At 52.0% G+C, this 26,933-nt stretch overlaps 1 protein-coding gene across 3 annotated transcripts in view; it reads right to left on the bottom strand.

The window, feature by feature from the left end:
• Positions 1 to 26,933, bottom strand: part of LOC129858013 (dystrophin-related protein 2-like) — a 199,512-nt gene that overhangs the window by 37,863 nt on the left and 134,716 nt on the right. For all 3 annotated transcript variants that reach the window (XM_055926860.1, XM_055926858.1, XM_055926859.1), the window contains 6 exons: positions 19,570 to 19,648; positions 18,420 to 18,480; positions 16,956 to 17,017; positions 16,073 to 16,147; positions 5,972 to 6,176; positions 1,163 to 1,248 (listed from right to left, as the gene is read on the bottom strand). In XM_055926860.1, the coding sequence (XP_055782835.1) occupies positions 1,163 to 1,248; positions 5,972 to 6,176; positions 16,073 to 16,147; positions 16,956 to 17,017; positions 18,420 to 18,480; positions 19,570 to 19,648 (568 nt within the window). The remainder of the gene's footprint in view (positions 1 to 1,162; positions 1,249 to 5,971; positions 6,177 to 16,072; positions 16,148 to 16,955; positions 17,018 to 18,419; positions 18,481 to 19,569; positions 19,649 to 26,933) is intronic.

Raw genomic sequence — 26,933 nt, 5'->3', positions numbered from 1 at the left:
GGGCTGCATTAGCGCTCGCTACCTCGTCAGGCTCTGAATGGAGCCTTCATCTGCGAGTCGTGATTCCGCCTGTCACTGAGGAGATGGATACTGACAGGTGTTTGAAGGTGCTGCACAATGCCAGTATAAATAGCACCAGCACCAGCCACAGCCAGAACCCTGACAGCCAGCCTGCCTGCCTCTACCCTGCACACGGCTCAAGCTCTGGGGGGGCAGGGGGACAAAAGACAAACACACACACACACACACACACACACACACACACACACACACACACACACACACACACACACACACACTGTGTCTGCCACACTGCCACACTCACTCACTCACTGCCACCAGATGCGCCCCCTTGTTTACTAGCATAATCAGGGGTCATCTCTCCCCTGAGCTCAGGAGAAAAAATGTGTGATCAATCACTGGGACAAATTGGCATGGTTTGCATCACTGCCCCCCTCCCCCCCGCCTGCCCGCCTCTACCCTCACAATCCTCTAGGGCCAGGCCTTCTGTGCTTCGTCTGCCATAAAAAATACTCCAAATCTGTTGCCATTCAATTTTTACAAGCTGTCACAGATGGTGTGCCAACTGACAGTGGGCCTGCCCTGACCCGCCGGGACTGTCTAAAATCTCATACCGATGAGCTCATTCTCTCTCCTCTCCCCCCTTCTCTACATATTTACAAGGCTGTGTTGTAAAATGCGGTTAAGATGCTGTAAAAGGGTTTTTACTTTCCCTGAGCTGGGCACCAGTGAAATATTAGCGCATAATTGGACATCGAAAAGGGAAGCCAGAGGGGCCGGAGCCCAGAGAGAGAGAGCTAAGTGTAGTGTGTGTGTGTGTGTGTGTGTGTGTGTGTGTGTGTGTGTGTGTGTGTGTGTGTGTGTGTGTGTGTGTGTGTGTGTGTGTGTGTGTGTGTGTGTGTGTGTGTGTGTGTGTGTGTTCTCTCTACCATAGTGTATTCTCTCTGCCTAAAAGCCCAATGTACTTTGGAGAAATAAAGAGAGAGAGAGCCTTTCCCCATTATTGTGCAGCAGAGTAATTCCCTCCATTAGGCTAAGTGGTTGTCTTTATGTAATGCTTGCAATCAGGCTGGTTTTGTTTTGGCCCTTTGTTAGGGGGCTGCAGGGCTGTGGTGTCTACATGAGAGGGTCTCATACTTACATTTATACTTCTCCTGAACATCCGCATTGCACAGGCTCACCAGTCCCGTCTTGAAGGAGAGAACACGCATCTTTCCATTGCGACCACTAGGGAGAAAGCAGGGCAGGGCAGGGCAGGGCAGGGCAGGGCAGGGCAGGGCAGGGCAGGGCAGGGCAGGGAGAGGGAGAGGGAGAGGGAGAGGGAGAGGGAGAGGGAGAGGGAGAGGGAGAGGGAGAGGGAGAGGGAGAGGGAGCTATAAAAAGTAGAATATGCCAGAACAAATACATTTACATAAGCAAACAGACACATAAACTAAGCCTTTACACTGAAAAAACAAGGTGGATTAGATGCAAGAACAGATACATAAACAGTGTTCTCTGGCCAATGGCAAGGCCACACAGTTGGGTTGGGACTGGGAGAGCTGTGTCCTGACTTAAATGGGTCACATTATATCTGTGTGTCTGGGAGGCACAGGGACACTGCCACGAGAGTCAGAGAGAGGGAAGGACAGGGCTGCTGTTACTGGCTTTAGTTGGGAGCTTTGCTGCTTTTCTTTTCTCTGCCTTGACTGTCAGGAGGGGATTACAGTCATTTAAAGAACATTAGAGGCAGTGGGAGTCAATGTCAGTGGGAGAGACACATAGAAGCACTGCCTTTAATGTGTGACAAAACAGGAGTCAGGAGACTGAGTCCATTAGGCAGTAGGAGGCAGTAGGAGTACATTAGAGGCAGTGCGAGTCTATGTGAGAATATAAGAGATGTTAAAGTCACTGGGGGAACATTAGAGGCAGTGTGAGAACAATAGTCAGTGTGAGAACAGAGACAGTGTGAGAACATTAGAATCAGTGTGAGAACATTAGTGACAGTGTGAGAACATTAGAGACAGTGTGAGAATATTTGTGTCAATGTGAGAACATTAGTCAGTGTGAAGACAGCATGGTCAGTGTGAGAACATTAGTCAGTGTGAGAACATTAGAGACAGTGTGGGAACACTGGAGACAGTGTGAGAACATTAGAGACAGTGTGAAAATATTAGTCTGTGTGAGAACATTAGAGACATTGTGAGAACATTAGAGTCAGTGTGAGAACATTAGAGTCAGTGTGAGAACATTAGCGTCAGTGTGAGAACATTATGGTCAGCGTGAGAACAGTAGAGACCGTGTGAGAACATTACAGACTGTGTGGGAACATTAGAGTCAGTGAGAAAATATTAGAGTCAGTGTGAGAACATGAGAGTCAGTGTGAGAACATTAGAGTCAGTGTGAGATTATTAGAGACAATGTGAGATTATTAGAGTCAGTGTGAGAACATTAGAGTCAGTGTGAGAACATGAGAGTCAGTGTGAGAACATTAGAGTCAGTGTGAAATTATTAGCGACAATGTGAGATTATTAGAGTCAGTGTGAGAACATTAGAGTCAGTGTGAGAACATTAGAGTCAGTGTGAGATTATTAAAGACAATGTGAGATTTTTAGAGTCAGTGTGAGAACATTAGAGACAGTGTGAGAACATGAAAGTCAGTGTGAGAACATTAGAGTCAGTGTGAGATTATTAGCGACAATGTGAGATTATTAGAGTCAGTGTGAGAACATTAGAGTCAGTGTGAGAACATTAGAGTCAGTGTGAGATTATTAAAGACAATGTGAGATTTTTAGAGTCAGTGTGAGAACATTAGAGACAGTGTGAGAACATGAAAGTCAGTGTGAGAACATTAGAGTCAGTGTGAGATTATTAGAGACAATGTGAGATTTTTAGAGTCAGTGTGAGAACATTAGAGTCAGTGTGAGATTATTAGAGACAATGTGAGATTTCTAGAGTCAGTGTGAGGACATTAGAGTCAGTGTGAGAACATGCGAGACAGTGTGAGAACATGAGAGACAGTGTGAGAACATTAGATTCAGTGTGAGATTATTAGAGACAATGCGAGATTATTAGAGTCAGTGTGAGAACATTAGAGGCAGCGTGAGAACATTCGAGCCAGTCTGAGAACATTAGAGTCAGTGTGAGATTATTAGAGACAATGTGAGATTATTAGAGAACGTGTGAGAACATTAGAGTCAGTGTGAGATTGTTAGAGTCAATGCAAGATTATTACAGTCAGACCTAGGGGGAGGCAGGGGGAGACCTAGGGGGAGGCAGGGGAGACCTAGGGGGAGGCAGGGGAGACCTAGGGGGAGGCAGGGGGAGACCTAGGGAAGGCAGGGGAGACCTAGGGGAGGCAGGGGGAGGCAGGGGGAGACCTAGGGGAGGCAGGGGGGGACCTATGGGGAGGCAGGGGGAGACCTAGGGGAGGCAGGGGGAGACCTAGGGAAGGCATGGGGAGACCTAGGGGGAGGCAGGGGGAGACCTAGGGGGAGGCAGGAGGAGACCTAGGGGGAGACAGGGGGAGACCTAGGGGGAGGCAGGGGGAGACCTAGGGGGAGGCAGGAGGAGACCTAGGGGGAGACAGGGGGAGACCTAGGGGGAGACAGGGGGAGACCTAGGGGGAGACAGGGGGAGACCTAGGGGGAGGCAGGGGGAGACCTAGGGGGAGACAGGGGGAGACCTAGGGGGAGACAGGGGGAGACCTAGGGGGAGACAGGGGGAGACCTAGGGGGAGGCAGGGGGAGACCTAGGGGGAGACAGGGGGAGACCTAGGGGGAGGCAGGGGGAGACCTAGGGGGAGACAGGGGGAGACCTAGGGGGAGACAGGAGGAGACCTAGGGGGAGACCTAGGGGGAGACAGGGGGAGACCTAGGGGGAGACAGGGGGAGACCTAGGGGGAGACAGGGGAAGACCTAGGGGGAGGCAGGGGGAGACCTAGGGGGAGGCAGGGGGAGACCTAGGGAGAGGCAGGAGGATACCTAGGGGGAGACAGGGGGAGACCTAGGGGGAGACAGGGGGAGACCTAGGGGGAGACAGGGGGAGACCTAGGGGGAGGCAGGGGGAGACCTAGGGAGAGGCAGGAGGAGACCTAGGGGGAGACAGGGGGAGACCTAGGGGGAGACAGGGGGAGACCTAGGGGGAGGCAGGGGGAGACCTAGGGGGAGGCAGGGGGAGACCTAGGGGGAGACAGGGGGAGACCTAGGGGGAGGCAGGGGGAGACCTAGGGGGAGGCAGGAGGAGACCTACACACACATTTCTCCAAATCACTCTGACCCACCCACTCTCCAAAATTACCAGAGAAAAGACTGAGAAAAAATCTGCTTTTCTCTTTCGTAATACTGAGAATACAACACTCAGTCTGTGGGTAGACCTCATGATGATTACAGCTCACAGACAGACAGACAGACAGACAGACAGACAGACAGACAGACAGACAGACAGACAGACAGACAGACAGACAGACAGACAGACAGACAGACAGACAGACAGACAGATCCCACTGCATGCTCAGCTCATTCGCATTCACAGCCTGCGTTTATCGGAAAACAAAAAAGCAATTACAGGGAATGCATGTAAAGGGTAAAATGCTGATTTCCACTCATTAGCAGCAGGTAGTTAAGGGCTGCAAAACAAATGTTTAGTGTTTAGAAAAAAATTGGGCTGTTTTTTATATTCGCCGGGAATTGTGCCTCTCAGATTTTCCGCGGAGGGCTTGGCAGTTGGCAGAGAGAGATGGGGTCAGGGCAATCAGAATCAAACAGAGGAGGCTTTCTGCTGGGTCTCAGTGGCCCTGATTGGACACCTGCCCGCTTGATTGAGCTCCAGCCTCTCTGTGATCCTACTCACGACACAGCCTCCCAGGCACAGAGCGTACTTCACCAATGAGACGCCACACTGAGAGGGCTCTCGGCCAATCACAGCATTGGACTAGCAGAGAGTGATGGACCTTGATTATGGGAAAACGGTGAATTTGGCCAAGGATGTGTGAGAGGTTATATTAGCAGCAACGCTAACTGCAGGGGTTACGAGTGTCACGCATAGAACAGTGCTGCATATGAAACAGAGATGACAAAAACAGAGTTCTTTGGTTCATTAGAACATAGTAGCTCAAAGGGCCACTGACAAGCAGCTAACACAACCAGTGGAATGAACGGTCACAAATTAGATGAAGAATAAACTGTATATCTGAACACAAATGAATGCATAACTCAAGGTCATGAAATAGGTTCTTGACTGACACCGGCTAAATAACCTTGGCGAGGGGCCTCCCGGGTGGCGCAGTGGTCTAGGGCACTGCATCGCAGTGCTAACTGCGCCACCAGAGACTCTGGGTTCGCGCCCAGGCTCTGTCGCAGCCGGCCGCGACCGGGAGGTCCGTGGGGCGACGCACAATTGGCATAGCGTCGTCCGGGGTAGGGAGGGTTTGGCCGGTAGGGATATCCTTGTCTCATCGCGCTCCAGCGACTCCTGTGGCGGGCCGGGCGCAGTGCGCGCCAACCAAGGGGGCCAGGTACACGGTGTTTCCTCCACACATTGGTGCGGCTGGCTTCCGGGTTGGAGGCGCGCTGTGTTAAGAAGCAGTATGGCTGGTTGGGTTGTGCTTCGGAGGACGCATGGCTTTCGACCTTCGTCTCTCCCGAGCCCGTACGGGAGTTGTAGCGATGAGACAAGGTAGTAATTACTAGCGATTGGATACCAAGAAAATTGGGGAGAAAATGGGATAAAAAAAAAATATATAAAAAAAACCTTGGCGAAAGTAGTTGTGTTGTATGCGGGAGTAATCTTCATCTTACTGGCTAATTAGTGTTTATTTTCTATTTCCAACCCCTTAAAGGTGATATAAGATCAAGTACCTGTCAGACATTGTCGCACTGAGCAGCCAGTTAGAACACATGACCTGGTCTGGTTGATGTCATGTAAGGTTCAGGGTCAAGGGTCAAGGTTAAAGGTCAGTGGTCAGTAGTACCTGTCGTAGACATTGAGCAGCCAGTTGAGGCACATGTCGACACAGAGAGGGATGTTGACCACGATGGCCCTCCTCTCCTCCTCCAGTCTCTCATACAGGCCGGTCAGGGCATGAATCATCTCCACCACATCCATCACATGTTCCCCGTGCTGCAGATCCTGCTCCCTGAACACGTCCACCACACTCACCAGCGTCAGCAGGTCCACTGGACGGGCGCACGCACGCACGCACGCGCACACACACACACACACACACACACACACACACACACACACACAGACCACCAGGGACAGCAGAGTGAAGGAGAGAACACTTATTCAACTTTTCTCCCACTTAAGTGCTGACAGATTGTGAGAGCGTCGACCCAAATGTGATTTTGTTCCTCTAAACTAATTTGAATGGCCATCCCAGGCTGGGCAGAGAACTGGATATAAAAGTGTGTCCTCTAATGACAGGTGGAATTGAACAGGGAGATAAAAGGGTGGCAGAGGAGAGGACATGGCTGGAGTGGGTTAGGAGAGGAGAGGAGAGGACATGGCTGTAGTGGGTTAGGGTTGGGAGAGGAGAGGACATGGCTGTAGTGGGTTAGGGTTGGGAGAGTAGAGGACATGGCTGGAGTGGGTTAGGGTTGGGAGAGGAGAGGACATGGCTATAGTGGGTTAGGGTTGGGAGAGTAGAAGACATGGCTGTAGTGGGTTAGGGTTGGGAGAGGAGAGGACATGGCTGGAGTGGGTTAGGGTTGGGAGAGGAGAGGACATGGCTGTAGTGGGTTAGGGTTGGGAGAGGAGAGGACATGGCTGTAGTGGGTTAGGGTTGGGAGAGGAGAGGACATGGCTATAGTGGGTTAGGGTTGGGAGAGTAGAGGACATGGCTGTAGTGGGTTAGGGTTGGGAGAGGAGAGGACATGGCTGGAGTGGGTTAGGGTTGGGAGAGGAGAGGACATGGCTGGAGTGGGTTAGGGTTGGGAGAGGAGAGGACATGGCTGGAGTGGGTTAGGGTTGGGAGAGGAGAGGACATGGCTGGAGTGGGTTAGGGTTGGGAGAGGAGAGGACATGGCTATAGTGGGTTAGGGTTGGGAGAGTAGAAGACATGGCTGTAGTGGGTTAGGGTTGGGAGAGTAGAGGACATGGCTGGAGTGGGTTAGGGTTGGGAGAGGAGAGGACATGGCTGGAGTGGGTTAGGGTTGGGAGAGGAGAGGACATGGCTATAGTGGGTTAGGGTTGGGAGAGTAGAGGACATGGCTGTAGTGGGTTAGGAGAGGAGAGGACATGGCTGTAGTGGGTTAGGGTTGGGAGAGGAGAGGACATGGCTGGAGTGGGTTAGGGTTGGGAGAGGAGAGGACATGGCTATAGTGGGTTAGGGATGGGAGAGTAAAGGACATGGCTGTAGTGGGTTAGGAGAGGAGAGGAGAGGACATGGTTGTAGTGGGTTAGGGTTGGGAGAGGAGAGGACATGGCTGGAGTGGGTTAGGGTTGGGAGAGTAGAGGACATGGCTATAGTGGGTTAGGGTTGGGAGAGTAGAGGACATGGCTGTAGTGGGTTAGGGTTGGGAGAGGAGAGGACATGGTTGTAGTGGGTTAGGAGAGGAGAGGAGAGGACATGGTTGTAGTGGGTTAGGAGAGGAGAGGAGAGGAGAGGACATGGCTGGAGTGGGTTAGGGTTGGGAGAGTAGAGGACATGGCTATAGTGGGTTAGGGTTGGGAGAGTAGAGGACATGGCTATAGTGGGTTAGGGTTGGGAGAGTAGAGGACATGGATGTAGTGGGTTAGGAGAGGAGAGGAGAGGACATGGCTGGAGTGGGTTAGGGTTGGGAGAGTAGAGGACATGGCTATAGTGGGTTAGGGTTGGGAGAGTAGAGGACATGGCTGTAGTGGGTTAGGGTTGGGAGAGGAGAGGACATGGTTGTAGTGGGTTAGGGTTGGGAGAGGAGAGGACATGGCTGTAGTGGGTTAGGGTTGGGAGAGGAGAGGACATGGCTGGAGTGGGTTAGGGTTGGGAGAGGAGAGGACATGGCTGTAGTGGGTTAGGGTTGGGAGAGGAGAGGACATGGCTGTAGTGGGTTAGGGTTGGGAGAGGAGAGGTCATGGCTGTAGTGGGTTAGGAGAGGAGAGGAGAGGACATGGTTGTAGTGGGTTAGGAGAGGAGAGGAGAGGACATGGCTGTAGTGGGTTAGGGTTGGGAGAGGAGAGGACATGGCTGTAGTGGGTTAGGGTTGGGAGAGGAGAGGACATGGCTGGAGTGGGTTAGGGTTGGGAGAGGAGAGGATATGGATATAGTGGGTTAGGGTTGGGAGAGTAGAGGACATGGCTGTAGTGGGTTAGGAGAGGAGAGGAGAGGACATGGTTGTAGTGGGTTAGGAGAGGAGAGGAGAGGACATGACTGGAGTGGGTTAGGGTTGGGAGAGTAGAGGACATGGCTATAGTGGGTTAGGGTTGGGAGAGTAGAGGACATGGCTGTAGTGGGTTAGGGTTGGGAGAGGAGAGGACATGGTTGTAGTGTGTTAGGAGAGGAGAGGAGAGGACATGGTTGTAGTGGGTTAGGAGAGGAGAGGAGAGGAGAGGACATGGCTGGAGTGGGTTAGGGTTGGGAGAGTAGAGGACATGGCTATCGTGGGTTAGGGTTGGGAGAGTAGAGGACATGGCTATAGTGGGTTAGGGTTGGGAGAGTAGAGGACATGGCTGTAGTGGGTTAGGAGCGGAGAGGAGAGGACATGGCTGGAGTGGGTTAGGGTTGAGAGAGTGGAGGACATGGCTATAGTGAGTTAGGGTTGGTAGAGTAGAGGACATGGCTGTAGTGGGTTAGGGTTGGGAGAGGAGAGGACATGGTTGTAGTGGGTTAGGGTTGGGAGAGGAGAGGACATGGCTGTAGTGGGTTAGGGTTGGGAGAGGAGAGGACATGGCTGGAGTGGGTTAGGGTTGGGAGAGGAGAGGACATGGCTGTAGTGGGTTAGGGTTGGGAGAGGAGAGGACATGGCTGTAGTGGGTTAGGGTTGGGAGAGGAGAGGACATGGCTGGAGTGGGTTAGGGTTGGGAGAGGAGAGGACATAGTTCTAGTGGGTTAGGAGAGGAGAGGAGAGGACATGGCTGTAGTGGGTTAGGGTTGGGAGAGTAGAGGACATGGCTGCAGTGGGTTAGGGTTGGGAGAGTAGAGGACATGGCTGTAGTGGGTTAGGGTTGGGAGAGGAGAGGACATGGCTGGAGTGGGTTAGGGTTGGGAGAGGAGAGGACATGGCTGTAGTGGGTTAGGGTTGGGAGAGGAGAGGACATGGCTGTAGTGGGTTAGGAGAGGAGAGGAGAGGACATGGCTGTAGTGGGTTAGGGTTGGGAGAGTAGAGGACATGGCTATAGTGGGTTAGGGTTGGGAGAGGAGAGGACATGGCTGTAGTGGGCTAGGGTTGGGAGAGGAGAGGACATGGCTGTAGTGGGTTAGGAGAGGAGAGGAGAGGACATGGTTGTAGTGGGTTAGGAGAGGAGAGGAGAGGAGAGGACATGGCTGGAGTGGGTTAGGGTTGGGAGAGTAGAGGACATGGCTATAGTGGGTTAGGGTTGGGAGAGTAGAAGACATGGCTGTAGTGGGTTAGGGTTGGGAGAGGAGAGGACATGGCTGGAGTGGGTTAGGGTTGGGAGAGGAGAGGACATGGCTGTAGTGGGTTAGGGTTGGGAGAGGAGAGGACATGGCTGTAGTGGGTTAGGGTTGGGAGAGGAGAGGACATGGCTATAGTGGGTTAGGGTTGGGAGAGTAGAGGACATGGCTGTAGTGGGTTAGGGTTGGGAGAGGAGAGGACATGGCTGGAGTGGGTTAGGGTTGGGAGAGGAGAGGACATGGCTGGAGTGGGTTAGGGTTGGGAGAGGAGAGGACATGGCTGGAGTGGGTTAGGGTTGGGAGAGGAGAGGACATGGCTGGAGTGGGTTAGGGTTGGGAGAGGAGAGGACATGGCTATAGTGGGTTAGGGTTGGGAGAGTAGAAGACATGGCTGTAGTGGGTTAGGGTTGGGAGAGTAGAGGACATGGCTGGAGTGGGTTAGGGTTGGGAGAGGAGAGGACATGGCTGGAGTGGGTTAGGGTTGGGAGAGGAGAGGACATGGCTATAGTGGGTTAGGGTTGGGAGAGTAGAGGACATGGCTGTAGTGGGTTAGGAGAGGAGAGGACATGGCTGTAGTGGGTTAGGGTTGGGAGAGGAGAGGACATGGCTGGAGTGGGTTAGGGTTGGGAGAGGAGAGGACATGGCTATAGTGGGTTAGGGATGGGAGAGTAAAGGACATGGCTGTAGTGGGTTAGGAGAGGAGAGGAGAGGACATGGTTGTAGTGGGTTAGGGTTGGGAGAGGAGAGGACATGGCTGGAGTGGGTTAGGGTTGGGAGAGTAGAGGACATGGCTATAGTGGGTTAGGGTTGGGAGAGTAGAGGACATGGCTGTAGTGGGTTAGGGTTGGGAGAGGAGAGGACATGGTTGTAGTGGGTTAGGAGAGGAGAGGAGAGGACATGGTTGTAGTGGGTTAGGAGAGGAGAGGAGAGGAGAGGACATGGCTGGAGTGGGTTAGGGTTGGGAGAGTAGAGGACATGGCTATAGTGGGTTAGGGTTGGGAGAGTAGAGGACATGGCTATAGTGGGTTAGGGTTGGGAGAGTAGAGGACATGGATGTAGTGGGTTAGGAGAGGAGAGGAGAGGACATGGCTGGAGTGGGTTAGGGTTGGGAGAGTAGAGGACATGGCTATAGTGGGTTAGGGTTGGGAGAGTAGAGGACATGGCTGTAGTGGGTTAGGGTTGGGAGAGGAGAGGACATGGTTGTAGTGGGTTAGGGTTGGGAGAGGAGAGGACATGGCTGTAGTGGGTTAGGGTTGGGAGAGGAGAGGACATGGCTGGAGTGGGTTAGGGTTGGGAGAGGAGAGGACATGGCTGTAGTGGGTTAGGGTTGGGAGAGGAGAGGACATGGCTGTAGTGGGTTAGGGTTGGGAGAGGAGAGGACATGGCTGTAGTGGGTTAGGAGAGGAGAGGAGAGGACATGGTTGTAGTGGGTTAGGAGAGGAGAGGAGAGGACATGGCTGTAGTGGGTTAGGGTTGGGAGAGGAGAGGACATGGCTGTAGTGGGTTAGGGTTGGGAGAGGAGAGGACATGGCTGGAGTGGGTTAGGGTTGGGAGAGGAGAGGATATGGATATAGTGGGTTAGGGTTGGGAGAGTAGAGGACATGGCTGTAGTGGGTTAGGAGAGGAGAGGAGAGGACATGGTTGTAGTGGGTTAGGAGAGGAGAGGAGAGGACATGACTGGAGTGGGTTAGGGTTGGGAGAGTAGAGGACATGGCTATAGTGGGTTAGGGTTGGGAGAGTAGAGGACATGGCTGTAGTGGGTTAGGGTTGGGAGAGGAGAGGACATGGTTGTAGTGTGTTAGGAGAGGAGAGGAGAGGACATGGTTGTAGTGGGTTAGGAGAGGAGAGGAGAGGAGAGGACATGGCTGGAGTGGGTTAGGGTTGGGAGAGTAGAGGACATGGCTATCGTGGGTTAGGGTTGGGAGAGTAGAGGACATGGCTATAGTGGGTTAGGGTTGGGAGAGTAGAGGACATGGCTGTAGTGGGTTAGGAGCGGAGAGGAGAGGACATGGCTGGAGTGGGTTAGGGTTGAGAGAGTGGAGGACATGGCTATAGTGAGTTAGGGTTGGTAGAGTAGAGGACATGGCTGTAGTGGGTTAGGGTTGGGAGAGGAGAGGACATGGTTGTAGTGGGTTAGGGTTGGGAGAGGAGAGGACATGGCTGTAGTGGGTTAGGGTTGGGAGAGGAGAGGACATGGCTGGAGTGGGTTAGGGTTGGGAGAGGAGAGGACATGGCTGTAGTGGGTTAGGGTTGGGAGAGGAGAGGACATGGCTGTAGTGGGTTAGGGTTGGGAGAGGAGAGGACATGGCTGGAGTGGGTTAGGGTTGGGAGAGGAGAGGACATAGTTCTAGTGGGTTAGGAGAGGAGAGGAGAGGACATGGCTGTAGTGGGTTAGGGTTGGGAGAGTAGAGGACATGGCTGCAGTGGGTTAGGGTTGGGAGAGTAGAGGACATGGCTGTAGTGGGTTAGGGTTGGGAGAGGAGAGGACATGGCTGGAGTGGGTTAGGGTTGGGAGAGGAGAGGACATGGCTGTAGTGGGTTAGGGTTGGGAGAGGAGAGGACATGGCTGTAGTGGGTTAGGAGAGGAGAGGAGAGGACATGGCTGTAGTGGGTTAGGGTTGGGAGAGTAGAGGACATGGCTATAGTGGGTTAGGGTTGGGAGAGGAGAGGACATGGCTGTAGTGGGCTAGGGTTGGGAGAGGAGAGGACATGGCTGTAGTGGGTTAGGAGAGGAGAGGAGAGGACATGGTTGTAGTGGGTTAGGAGAGGAGAGGAGAGGAGAGGACATGGCTGGAGTGGGTTAGGGTTGGGAGAGTAGAGGACATGGCTATAGTGGGTTAGGGTTGGGAGAGTAGAGGACATGGCTGTAGTGGGTTAGGAGAGGAGAGGAGAGGACATGGCTGGAGTGGGTTAGGGTTGGGAGAGGAGAGGACATGGCTATAGTGGGTTAGGGTTGGGAGAGTAGAGGACATGGCTGTAGTTGGTTAGGGTTGGGAGAGGAGAGGACATGGTTGTAGTGGGTTAGGGTTGGCTGTAGTGGGTTAGGGTTGGGAGAGTAGAGGACATGGCTGTAGTTGGTTAGGGTTGGGAGAGGAGAGTAGAGGACATGGCTGGAGTGGGTTAGGAGAGGAGAGGACATGGCTATAGTGGGTTAGGGTTGGGAGAGGCGAGGACATGGCTGTAGTGGGTTAGGAGAGGAGAGGAGAGGACATGGCTGTAGTGGGTTAGGGTTGGGAGAGGAGAGGACATGGCTGTAGTGGGTTAGGGTTGGGAGAGGAGAGGACATGGCTGTAGTGGGTTAGGGTTGGGAGAGGAGAGGACATGGCTGGGGTGGGTTAGGGTTGGGAGAGGAGAGGACATAGTTCTAGTGGGTTAGGAGAGGAGAGGAGAGGACATGGCTGTAGTGGGTTAGGGTTGGGAGAGTAGAGGACATGGCTGCAGTGGGTTAGGGTTGGGAGAGTAGAGGACATGGCTGTAGTGGGTTAGGGTTGGGAGAGGAGAGGACATGGCTGGAGTGGGTTAGGGTTGGGAGAGGAGAGGACATGGCTGTAGTGGGTTAGGGTTGGGAGAGGCGAGGACATGGCTGTAGTGGGTTAGGAGAGGAGAGGAGAGGACATGGCTGTAGTGGGTTAGGGTTGGGAGAGTAGAGGACATGGCTATAGTGGGTTAGGGTTGGGAGAGGAGAGGACATGGCTGTAGTGGGCTAGGGTTGGGAGAGGAGAGGACATGGCTGTAGTGGGTTAGGAGAGGAGAGGAGAGGACATGGCTGTAGTGGGTTAGGGTTGGGAGAGGAGAGGACATGGCTGTAGTGGGTTAGGGTTGGGAGAGGAGAGGACATGGCTGGAGTGGGTTAGGGTTGGGAGAGGAGAGGACATGGCTGTAGTGGGTTAGGGTTGGGAGAGGAGAGGAGAGGACATGGCTGTAGTGGGTTAGGGTTGGGAGAGGAGAGGACATGGCTGGAGTGGGTTAGGGTTGGGAGAGGAGAGGACATGGTTCTAGTGGGTTAGGAGAGGAGAGGAGAGGACATGGCTGTAGTGGGTTAGGGTTGGGAGAGTAGAGGACATGGCTGCAGTGGGTTAGGGTTGGAAGAGTAGAGGACATGGCTGTAGTGGGTTAGGGTTGGGAGAGTAGAGGACATGGCTGTAGTGGGTTGGGGTTGGGAGAGGAGAGGACATGGCTATAGTGGGTTAGGGTTGGGAGAGTAGAGGACATGGCTGCAGTGGGTTAGGGTTGGGAGAGGAGAGGACATGGCTGGAGTGGGTTAGGGTTGGGAGAGGAGAGGACATGGCTGTAGTGGGTTAGGGTTGGGAGAGTAGAGGACATGGCTGTAGTGGGTTAGGAGAGGAGAGGAGAGGACATGGCTGTAGTGGGTTAGGGTTGGGAGAGTAGAGGACATGGCTATAGTGGGTTAGGGTTGGGAGAGGAGAGGACATGGCTGTAGTGGGTTAGGGTTGGGAGAGGAGAGGACATGGCTGTAGTGGGTTAGGAGAGGAGAGGAGAGGACATGGCTGGAGTGGGTTAGGGTTGGAAGAGTAGAGGACATTGCTGTAGTCGGTTAGGGTTGGAAGAGTAGAGGACATGGCTGTAGTGGGTTAGGGTTGGGAGAGCAGAGGACATGGCTGTAGTGGGTTAGGAGAGGAGAGGACATGGCTGGAGTGGGTTAGGGTTGGGAGAGTAGAGGACATGGCTATAGTGGGTTAGGGTTGGGAGAGTAGAGGACATGGCTGTAGTGGGTTAGGGTTGGGAGAGGAGAGGACATGGCTGTAGTGGGTTAGGGTTGGGAGAGTAGAGGACATGGCTGCAGTGGGTTAGGGTTGGGAGAGGAGAGGACATGGCTGGAGTGGGTTAGGGTTGGGAGAGGAGAGGACATGGCTGTAGTGGGTTAGGGTTGGGAGAGGAGAGGACATGGCTGTAGTGGGTTAGGGTTGGGAGAGGAGAGGACATGGCTGTAGTGGGTTAGGAGAGGAGAGGAGAGGACATGGCTGTAGTGGGTTAGGGTTGAGAGAGGAGAGGGCATGGCTGTAGTGGGTTAGGGTTGGGAGAGGAGAGGACATGGCTGGAGTGGGTTAGGGTTGGGAGAGTAGAGGACATGGCTGTAGTGGGTTAGGGTTGGGAGAGTAGAGGACATGGCTGTAGTGGGTTAGGGCTGGGAGAGGAGAGGACATGGCTGGAGTGGGTTAGGAGAGGAGAGGACATGGCTGTAGTGGGTTAGGAGAGGAGAGGAGAGGACATGGCTGTAGTGGGTTAGGGTTGGGAGAGTAGAGTAGAGAACATGGCTGTAGTGGGTTAGGGTTGGGAGAGGAGTGGACATGGCTGTAGTGGGTTAGGGTTGGGAGAGTAGAGAACATGGCTGTAGTGGGTTAGGGTTGGGAGAGGAGAGGACATGGCTGTAGTGGGTTAGGGTTGGGAGAGGAGAGGACATGGCTGTAGTGGGTTAGGGTTGGGAGAGCAGAGGACATGGCTGTAGTGGGTTAGGGTTGGGAGAGGAGAGGACATGGCTGTAGTGGGTTAGGGTTGGGAGAGGAGAGGACATGGCTGGAGTGGGTTAGGGTTGGGAGAGGAGAGGAGACACTAAAATACATTTTAGATGTGCTTTTGTAGAGCCTTCCTCAATCATCCATACCAAGAGGGAGTGAGGGAGTGAGTGAGGGAGGGAGCGAGGGAGGGAGGGAGGGAGCGAGGTGAGAAACTCAGTAGTTACTATGGCAGCCTGGCAATTAATTCTCCTAACGACACGAACTAGCAGACCAGCACACGATGAGGCGTGCTAGAGAGAGAAAAATAGAGAGAGAGGGAGAGAGAGAAAGCAATAGGAGGGTATCGTTTTCAGCGGTCCATTTATGCTGTGCTTTCGCAGGCCATTTCCCTGTGTCGGAGAGAGAGGGTTGGGGTGGAGAGGGGGGTGGAGGGATGGACAACGGAGAGAGAGAGTGTGTGAATGGAGAGAGCGTGGAAAGGGATGTGAGCGGCCAACCATGGCGAAGCATGGCCGCAGGGCTGACTCAGGGTCAGGTGGAGCCAGGGAAGGAGGGAGGGATGGAGGCGAGGAGGAGAGGGGGGATGTCTGGAAAGTGAAAGATAAGGCTACTACGCTTAGTCCTGGAGGACACACACACACGTTTATGCCTCACTCATCCACATGGCCTTGGCTAATTACCTCCCCTCATGTAACTTAACTGGGCCAATTAATGAGTTTAATTAGCATGTATGACAGTGATTTAGACCTAACGATGGATAGAAAGGGTTGTAGCTGGTTGGATGAGGAGTTGTAGCTAGCTAGTTAGCGCTAGGCTAATCAATGACTTCGATTGGTAGTGGTGACCTTGGTGGCAGATATACCCTAGGAGTTAAGGAAGGGAATGGGCAACTCCTGATTTCACTAATCATGGTCTAAAATGTAAGACCTTATCTGGCTGAATTAGGTGTGCTATAGCCGGGCTGGAACAAAAGCCTACACACACTGCTCTGGAGCTCCAGCTTTCTCACCCAATGAATGAGGTTTTAAAACACAATACGTACATCTCAGAGCCTTCTGCACCCGCCGCAGCTTCATGGCCGTCCGGTACGCTGAGAACTTGATGTTGTTTAGATCCGCTAATGAGGGAGGGAGGGAGGGAGGGAGGGAGGGAGGGAGGGAGGGAGGGAGGGAGGGAGGGAGGGAGGGAGGGAGGGAGGGAGGGAGGGAGGGGAAAAATGAAAAAGAGAAGATCAGAGGATGAGGACAAGAGAGAAAACAAACCCCCTTCTACTCTCCCTTCCCCTCTCTCTCTCTCTCGCTCCCCTATCTCTCCATCTATCTCTCTCACTCTCTCTGTCTCTCTCTCTCCCTCTCTCCATCCTTCCCCCCTCCCACTGTCTTCCTCCAGATGAGACACACCACCCTTTGTGTGCCCTCATTCTCCCCGCATTTATCAGTCCATCAGTGAGTCATTAGCAGGGGCCATGTTGCTACATAATTCCTCTCCCTCCATCCCTGATAGCATCTCAACGTGTGTGTGTGTGTGTGTGTGTGTGTGTGTGTGTGTGTGTGTGTGTGTGTGTGTGTGTGTGTGTGTGTGTGTGTGTGTGTGTGTGTGTGTGTGTGTGTGTGTGTGTGTGTGTGTGTGTGTGTGTGTGTGTGTGTGTGTGTGTGTGGACAAACCCCCTGTCAGATCCCATTAATAAAAGGAATCCGATGCCATTTAATCACAATTAATTTAAATGCAGGAAATAGCTAATCACAGAGCCGGCAAATTGGTCCCGCAGGTTGAGGAGACCAGTGTCGTCCATCTCGGGGGTGTCTGAAATACGGGGCCTTAATGAGGTACAGGGTGACGGTGACGAGGCCCCTGCGGAGGTGGCCGGTGAGGGCCTAAGTGGAAAAAGCTCAGAGAGGGGAACTCTTTAATTGTCTCTGTCTTACCCAGTGCCTGGTACAGCTCCGTCATTTTTGGATGATCCCAGCATGTCGTCTGGCCCTGATGGCTGAGGGAGTTGAGAAAGGGAGAGGGGAGAGGGGAGAGGTGGAGAGGGGAGAGGTGGAGAGGGGAGAGGGGAGAGCAAAGGGGGACAGAGTTACAGGAGGAAAGAGTAAAGTAGTTAGAGAAGAGGAAAAAGAAACAGAGAAAAAGAGCAAAGACAAAGATGAAGAATTTAGAGAGAGGGTGGGGAGGAGCAGAGGACAGTGTAGAGAGGAGGAGGAAGAGAGAGACAGGTACAGTGTAACAAGGGAGAAAGTAGACAGAGTTGTTTCCAATTATGAGGTTATGAACCTGCAAAGTTCAGACACACAGCAACAACAAGGCAATAGGAACAATGTTCCACTACGGTCACTCCTCACCCTTCACTGTGTACCAGCTGCTACTACTGCTTCACCCTACCGCTCTGACGGAGCTACGGCAACCATGTAAGAGGCTTCACACAGAGAGCTGCTACTGTCTCCACACTTCATTAAACAGACAACCTATCTGAGCAGTCAACCCAAATCCCTGCCAGCAACTGCTACATGGAGCAGTGCAGCGCAGGAAAGGGAAAATATATAGGGGAGAAAAAGATAGCCAATAAATAAATGACGAGCACAGTTAAATAAATGAGCGAGCCCCGAGCAGGAAGTTTGCCAGGACCCCGGGGCCACTTCACTCCAGCGCTCGTTATTACCTGTGTGAGACTGTTGGAATCGATTAGATGCCCGACAGAGGGCCCATCAGATATTCCCCTCCAGTGGCACAATTACACAGCCCATAAGGAATTATCAGGCAGCACAGGGAGGGGGGGCTACTGGGGCTGGGAGGGGGGGGGTGAAAACGGGGGCAGCAGAGAGGCCAAACGGGGCCCAGGGCTAACAGCAGTGATTAAGAAAATAAATACACTCATTTGTAAAAGAGATACGCTGACAAAACACACTCACGTGTACAAGGCACACACACACACACACACACACACACACACACACACACACACACACACACACACACACACACACACACACACACACACAGTACACATGTGCGCACACGTGTATGGATGGATGCACACACACCGACAACCCCCCACACACACACCTCAGAGCTGAAAGATAAACTCAGCCCAACCAGGGAGGATGGAGATTTGATGAATAAATAAGAGGTCAGGGAAGGGTCTTAACTCAATACTGTTCTCTGAGGGATACCTTAGTATGAATGTGTTCTCTCCAGGTAACTCAACACTGCCATCTCAAGCAAAGTGAATGTCTTTTTTCAACAACGACCTAAAGACCTTTTTTCTTCACACACTTTTGGACTGTCTGCACTCATGTCCCCCAGTTGGACTTAATGTACTACACATACACACACAGACCCCCTAGCCCCCCCCCCCCCCCCCCCCCACACACACACACAGTTGAACTTACTTGATGTAGTAGGGCACTTTGTTTGGAGAGATGGCGCGTTCCCAGGGTATCTGCACTGAACCTGAAAGTGAGGGGGAAATCAATTGCTGAGGCACATCAAGCATGAAAAGCCATTTGCACATAACCACTGACCATGTTCATGTCCCAAATGGCACCCTATTCCCTAGTTAGTGCATTTAGTGGACAACTTTTGACCAGGGCCCTATGGGTATAGTGCACTGAATAGGGAAAAGGGTGCCATTTAGGGCATGACCCGGATCTACCCAGACCGTCTGTGAACATTCAGGCACCACAGAGGGAGAGCTGCGTCACACAACAGGTGAGCTAAAGTTGAATGAAGGGAAAAGCAGCCTTTTGTGTCCAGTCTCAGAGAGGATTAGGTTGTTTGCAAAGGCTAATGGGATATATGGGAGACGGAGGAGGAATATTGACAAGACCCGTTCAATGTAGCATTTTAGCAGTAAGCTACAGGGGTAAGCTAGCTCGGACTGGAATAGGCTAGACTGGAATGGCTGGGAAGTTAAGGGAGACACACGCACACACAAGTACACTGTCACAATGAACACAGTGAGGCAGCTACACACACACACACACACACACACACACACACACACACACACACACACACACACACACACACACACACACACACACACACACACACACACACACACACACACACACACACACACACACATTCCTGGCAGGGATAAAGAGATCAGCCCCAGAAGCATGACAGTGCTGACACAGCAGAGCTGGATGGGGGGGAACCGAGGACAGTAGGGGTTCCCTTTAACCACCACCACCATCACAGAGCAGCACGCACACACACACGTGACTGAGCACAGACACACAATACTGCTGCTGTGACTCAGTGGGGGCTCAAGGTACAAAGCCTGCCCCTTCGTCACCCGACCCAGACAACACAGTCACACACGCAGCCTCACACTGTGACCAACCATGTTCTTATCCCCTTCCCCCCCTACAAACCCCCCCCCCCCCCCCCCCCCTCCCCATCCGCATTTTCAACATCCCACCCCCATCCTGCCCCCAGTCACTATACAGGCATAGCACAGTGTGGCACAACGTGGCACAGAGCGTCACAGCACCCGGCGCCAGCCGCTTCTAATGAATGTGGAGGAGCATTTACTGGAGAGGAAGTGCTGGGATCCAGGACCAAAGTCTCTATGGGCATCCTGCAGCTGCTTCAGACGCTCTTCAATGGAGCCCTGCGAGGAGACATACATTTACATTACATTACACACACATACACACATTTACATGACATTGAATTATACACGCAAACACACACACATTTACATGATACACACACACACACACACACACACACACACACACACACACACACACACACACACACACACACACACACACACACACACACACACACACACACACACACACACACACACACACACACACACAGAGCACGGGCAAAACTCAATTACATTTGATCAAAAGAATCAAAGAGAATAACGGAACCGGCTTTATCTCATCTCACACCCGCTACAAACACACACAAACACCTCCCTCCCTCCTCCTCTCCTCATCCTTCGTTTGGCAGTTAGATAGGGCTATGGAAAAATGTAAACATTGACACACCTCCCCTGCCACCTTGCCATAGCCCTTTGAAGAGCACCGAGTAGGGAAAGACGACACTGAATCCACTCCGATCTGTTAGGCTCTTTTCAAACGCTGACAGTCATTTCACAGTAAGCTGTGCATCGGAATAGAGGTGTGGGGGTGTGTGTCAACAAGCGAGAGGGATTTGAGTTCGTGAAAATAAGGTGTGCCATTCATTGTCTCTGTACGGTGTGTTTTTGTCGATGTGGCTGTCCCAAAAGGGATTTGCTGAGGACTAATCCTGGTTTATTTACGAGGTATTCGATTCAGCATGTAAATCATTGTCAGAGGATGTCGAAACAGCTCCACAAACAAAGGGCGCTAAATCCACTCACCAAGACCGGCCCTGGCCTTTTGGGGCCCTACGCGAGAATTGGTTGGGGGGGCTCCCCTACCTCGTGGGCAAAACATTTTAGTGGCCCTCTTGACGGCGGAGAGAAAAATGTATGTATTAAAGCTACAATTCTACACATTTTGCCAAGACTTACCATGTTAATGATATCGGAGTGAGACTAACAAAATCAATAGGGGACCCCTGGATACCTGCCCTGCGTGATTACTACAAATATAGATTGCTGGCTAGACTAACTTACAAATCTAAAAAAATTTAGCTGACATGCTAATTGAGTGACTGTCAGTGACTGACATAATAAGACAAAAACTACTGCACAGCCAAATAAAAAACCTTGCACTGTGCGTATTCTACTATTCTAACTCTCAACAGTAAGTTGAGACCCAGACTGAATTCCCCCAAAAATGTGTATATACACTGAATGTACAAAACATTAGGATCACCTTGCTAATATTGACTTGCACCCCCCTTTTGACATCAGAACAGCATGAATTCATCGGGCATGGACTCTACAAGATATCGAAAATGTTGCAACAGGGATGCTGGCCCATGTTGACTCCAATGCTTCCCTCAATGCTGGCCCATGTTGACTCCAATGCTTCCCTCAGTTGTGTCAAGTTGACTGGATGTCCTTTGGGTGTTTGGACCATTCTTGATACACATGGGAAACTGTTGAGCATGAAAAACCCAGCAGCGTTGCATTTCTTGACACACTCAAACCGTTGCGCCAGGCACCTACTAGCATATCCTGTTCAAAGGCACTTTAATATTTTGTCTTCCCCATTCACCCTCTGAATGGCACATAGACATAGTCCATCTCTGAATTGTCTCAAGGCTTAAAAATCATTCTTTAACCTGTCTCCTCCCCTTCATCTACACTGTTTGAAGGTAACATCAATAAGGGATCACAGCTTTCAACTGGATTCACCTGGTCAGTCTATGTCATGGAAAGAGCAGGTGTTTCTAATGTTTTGTACACTCAGTATATATACTGTATATACACTACATGACCAAAAGTATGTGGACACCTGCTCGTTGAACATCTCGTTCCAAAATCATGGGGATTAATATGGTGTTGGTCCCCCCTTTGCTGCTATTGTCATGTTTTGTCATTTGATTATCATGTCTTGTCCCTGTGCTTCCCTTCCATTTGTCTCCCTCTGCTGGTCTTAGTAGGTTCTTTCCCTCTTTCTATCCCTCTCTCTTCCCCTCCCTCTCTTCCTCTCTCGCTCTCTCTCTATCGTTCCGTTCCTGCTCCCAGCTGTTCCTCATTCTCCTAACTACCTCATTTAATCTTTCACACCTGTCCCCTATTTTGCCCTCTGATTAGAGTTCCTATTTCTCCCTCTGTTTTCCGCTTCTGTCCTTGTCGGATCTTTGTTTGATGTTTGCTGTTCTGTGTCCTGGTTCCGCCCTGTCGTGTTTTTGCCTTCAACAGATGCTGCGTGTGAGCAGGTGTCATCTAAGATATATCCTGGAGTACCGTTTTGTTTAAGACTGGAATAAAGACTCTGTTTTTGTTAAGTCGCTTTTGGGTCCTCATTCATCAGCATAACAGAAAGATCCGACCACAATGGACCCAGCGACTACGGATTCTCGCAACACTGCCATCGAGATCCAGGGAGCAATGCTCGGCAGACACGAGCAGGAATTGTCTGCTGCTCGTCATGCCGTTGAGACCCTGGCCGCTCAGGTTTCCAACCTCTCAGGACAGTTTCAGAGTCTTCGTCTCGTGCCACCTGTTACTTCCTGGTCTTCCGAGTCTTCGGAACCTAGGGTTAATAACCCACCATGTTACTCTGGGCAACCCACTGAGTGCCGCTCCTTTCTCACCCAGTGTGATATTGTGTTTTCTCTCCAGCCCAACACATACTCACGAGAGAGAGCTCGGATCGCCTACGTCATATCACTCCTTACTGGTCGGGCTCGGGAGTGGGGCACAGCTATCTGGGAGGCAAGGGCTGAGTGTACTAACGATTATCAGAGCTTTAAAGAGGAGATGATACGGGTTTTTGATCGTTCAGTTTTTGGGAAGGAGGCTTCCAGGGTCCTGGCTTCCCTATGTCAAGGTGATCGATCCATAACGGATTACTCTATAGAGTTTCGCACTCTTGCTGCATCCAGTGACTGGAACGAGCCGGCGTTGCTCGCTCGTTTTCTGGAGGGACTTCACGCTGAGGTTAAGGATGAGATTCTCTCCCGGGAGGTTCCTTCCAGCGTGGACTCTTTGATTGCACTCGCCATCCGCATAGAACGACGGGTAGATCTTCGTCACCGAGCTCGTGGAAGAGAGCTCGCGTTAACGGTGTTTCCCCTCTCCGCATCTCAACCATCTTCTCCCATCAGCTCAGAGACTGAGCCCATGCAGCTGGGAGGTATTCGCATCTCGACTAAGGAGAGGGAACGGAGAATCACCAACCGCCTTTGTCTCTATTGCGGTTCTGCTGGACATTTTGTCATGTCATGTCCAGTAAAAGCCAGAGCTCATCAGTAAGCGGAGGGCTACTGGTGAGCGCTACTACTCAGGTCTCTCCATCAAGATCCTGTACTACCTTGTCGGTCCATCTACGCTGGACCGGTTCGGCTGCTTCCTGCAGTGCCTTGATAGACTCTGGGGCTGAGGGTTGTTTTATGGACGAAGCATGGGCTCGGAAACATGACATTCCTCTCAGACAGTTAGGGAGGCCCACGCCCATGTTCGCCTTAGATGGTAGTTCTCTCCCCAGTATCAGATGTGAGACACTACCTTTAACCCTCACAGTATCTGGTAACCACAGTGAGACCATTTCCTTTTTGATTTTTCGTTCACCTTTTACACCTGTTGTTTTGGGTCATCCCTGGCTAGTATGTCATAATCCTTCTATTAATTGGTCTAGTAATTCTATCCTATCCTGGAACGTTTCTTGTCATGTGAAGTGTTTAATGTCTGCTATCCCTCCTGTTTCTTGTGTCCCCTCTACTCAGGAGGAACCTGGGGATTTGACAGGAGTGCCGGAGGAATATCATGATCTACGCACGGTCTTCAGTCGGTCCAGAGCCAACTCTCTTCCTCCTCACCGGTCGTATGATTGTTGTATTGATCTCCTTCCGGGGACCACTCCCCCTCGGGGTAGACTATACTCTCTGTCGGCTCCCGAACGTAAGGCTCTCGAGGATTATCTGTCTGTTTCTCTCGACGCCGGTACCGTGGTGCCTTCTTCCTCTCCCGCCGGTGCGGGGTTTTTCTTTGTTAAGAAGAAGGACGGTACTCTGCGCCCCTGCGTGGATTATCGAGGGCTGAATGACATAACGGTTAAGAATCGTTATCCGCTTCCCCTTATGTCGTCAGCCTTTGAGATGCTGCAGGGAGCCAGGTTCTTTACTAAGTTGGACCTTCGTAACGCTTACCATCTCGTACGCATCAGAGAGGGGGACGAGTGGAAAACGGCGTTTAACACTCCGTTAGGGCATTTTGAATACCGGGTTCTGCCGTTCGGTCTCTCTAATGCTCCAGCTGTCTTTCAGGCATTAGTTAATGATGTACTGAGAGACATGCTGAACATCTTTGTTTTCGTTTACCTTGACGATATCCTGATTTTTTCATCGTCACTCGAGATTCATGTTCAGCACGTTCGACGTGTACTCCAGCGCCTTTTAGAGAATTGTCTCTACGTGAAGGCTGAGAAGTGCGCCTTTCATGTCTCCTCTGTCACTTTTCTTGGTTCTGTTATTTCCGCTGAAGGCATTCAGATGGATCCCGCTAAGGTCCAGGCTGTCAGCGATTGGCCCGTTCCTAAGTCACGTGTCGAGTTGCAGCGTTTTCTCGGTTTCGCTAATTTCTATCGGCGTTTCATTCGTAATTTCGGTCAAGTGGCTGCCCCTCTCACAGCTCTGACTTCTGTCAAGACTTGCTTTAAGTGGTCCGGTTCCGCCCAGGGAGCTTTTGATCTCCTCAAGAAGCGTTTTACATCCGCTCCTATCCTTGTTACTCCTGACGTCACTAAACAATTTATTGTCGAGGTTGACGCTTCAGAGGTGGGCGTGGGAGCCATTCTGTCCCAGCGCTTCCAGTCTGACGATAAGGTTCATCCTTGCGCTTACTTTTCTCATCGCCTGTCGCCATCGGAACGCAACTATGATGTGGGTAACCGCGAACTGCTCGCTATCCGCTTAGCCATAGGCGAATGGCGACAGTGGTTGGAGGGGGCGACCGTTCCTTTTGTCGTTTGGACTGACCATAAGAACCTTGAGTACATCCGTTCTGCCAAACGACTTAATGCACGTCAAGCTCGTTGGGCGTTGTTTTTCGCTCGTTTTGAGTTCGTGATTTCCTATCGCCCGGGAGATAAGAACACCAAGCCTGATGCCTTATCCCGTCTCTTTAGTTCTTCTGTGGTTTCTACCGACCCCGAGGGGATTCTCCCTGAAGGGCGTGTTGTCGGGTTGACTGTCTGGGGAATTGAGAGACAGGTAAAGCAAGCGCTCACTCACACTGCGTCGCCGCGCGCTTGTCCTAGTAACCTTCTGTTTGTTCCTGTCTCTACTCGTCTGGCTGTTCTTCAGTGGGCTCATTCTGCCAAGTTAGCTGGCCACCCCGGTGTTCGGGGTACGCTTGCTTCTATTCGCCAGCGGTTTTGGTGGCCTACTCAGGAGCGGGACACGCGCCGTTTCGTGGCTGCTTGTTCGGACTGCGCGCAGACTAAGTCAGGTAACTCTCCTCCTGCCGGTCGTCTCAGACCGCTTCCCATTCCTTCTCGACCATGGTCTCACATCGCCTTAGACTTTATTACCGGTCTGCCTTCGTCTGCGGGGAAGACTGTGATTCTTACGGTTATCGATAGGTTCTCTAAGGCGGCACATTTCATTCCCCTCGCTAAGCTTCCTTCCGCTAAGGAGACGGCACAAATCATCATTGAGAATGTGTTCAGAATTCATGGCCTCCCGTTAGACGCCGTTTCAGACAGAGGTCCGCAATTCACGTCACAGTTTTGGAGGGAGTTCTGTCGTTTGATCGGTGCTTCCGTCAGTCTCTCTTCCGGGTTTCATCCCCAGTCTAACGGTCAAGCAGAAAGGGCCAATCAGTCGATTGGTCGCATTTTACGCAGCCTTTCGTTTCGAAACCCTGCGTCTTGGGCAGAACAGCTCCCCTGGGCTGAGTACGCTCACAACTCGCTTCCTTCGTCTGCTACCGGGCTATCTCCGTTTCAGAGTAGTCTTGGTTACCAGCCTCCTCTGTTCTCGTCCCAGCTCGCCGAGTCCAGCGTTCCCTCCGCTCAGGCTTTTGTCCAACGTTGTGAGCGCACTTGGAGGAGGGTCAGGTCTGCACTTTGCCGTTACAGGGCGCAGACTGTGAGAGCCGCCAATAAACGTAGGATTAAGAGTCCTAGGTATTGTCGCGGTCAGAGAGTGTGGCTTTCCACTCGTAACCTTCCCCTTACGACAGCTTCTCGCAAGTTGACTCCGCGGTTCATTGGTCCGTTCCGTGTCTCTCAGGTCGTCAATCCTGTCGCTGTGCGACTGCTTCTTCCGCGACATCTTCGTCGCGTCCACCCTGTCTTCCATGTCTCTTGTGTCAAGCCTTTTCTTCGCGCTCCCGTTCGTCTTCCCTCCCCCCCTCCCGTCCTTGTCGAGGGCGCACCTATTTACAAGGTACGGAAGATCATGGACATGCGTTCTCGGGGACGTGGTCACCAGTACTTAGTGGATTGGGAGGGTTACGGTCCTGAGGAGAGGAGTTGGGTTCCATCTCGGGACGTTCTGGACCGTTCGTTGATTGATGATTTCCTCCGTTGCCGCCAGGGTTCCTCCTCGAGTGCGCCAGGAGGCGCTCGGTGAGTGGGGGGGTACTGTCATGTTTTGTCATTTGATTATCATGTCTTGTCCCTGTGCTTCCCTTCCATTTGTCTCCCTCTGCTGGTCTTAGTAGGTTCTTTCCCTCTTTCTATCCCTCTCTCTTCCCCTCCCTCTCTTCCTCTCTCGCTCTCTCTCTATCGTTCCGTTCCTGCTCCCAGCTGTTCCTCATTCTCCTAACTACCTCATTTAATCTTTCACACCTGTCCCCTATTTTGCCCTCTGATTAGAGTTCCTATTTCTCCCTCTGTTTTCCGCTTCTGTCCTTGTCGGATCTTTGTTTGATGTTTGCTGTTCTGTGTCCTGGTTCCGCCCTGTCGTGTTTTTGCCTTCAACAGATGCTGCGTGTGAGCAGGTGTCATCTAAGATATATCCTGGAGTACCGTTTTGTTTAAGACTGGAATAAAGACTCTGTTTTTGTTAAGTCGCTTTTGGGTCCTCATTCATCAGCATAACAGCTATAACAGCCTCCACTCTTCTGGGAAGGCTTTCCACTACTAGATGTTGGAACATTGCTGCGGGGACTTGCTTCCTTTCAGCAACAAGAGCATTAGTGAGGTCGGGCACTTATGTTGGGCGATTAGGCCTGGCTTGCAGTCGGCGTTGCAATTTATCCCAAAGGTGTTCGATGGGGTTGAGGTCAGGGCTCTGTGCAGGCCAGTCAAGTTCTTCCACACCGATCTCGACAA

Source organism: Salvelinus fontinalis, chromosome 6 (genome assembly GCF_029448725.1).
Source record: "Salvelinus fontinalis isolate EN_2023a chromosome 6, ASM2944872v1, whole genome shotgun sequence".
In the NCBI taxonomy this organism is placed as follows: Eukaryota; Metazoa; Chordata; class Actinopteri; order Salmoniformes; family Salmonidae; genus Salvelinus; species Salvelinus fontinalis.
This window is presented reverse-complemented; position numbering and strand designations above follow the sequence as displayed.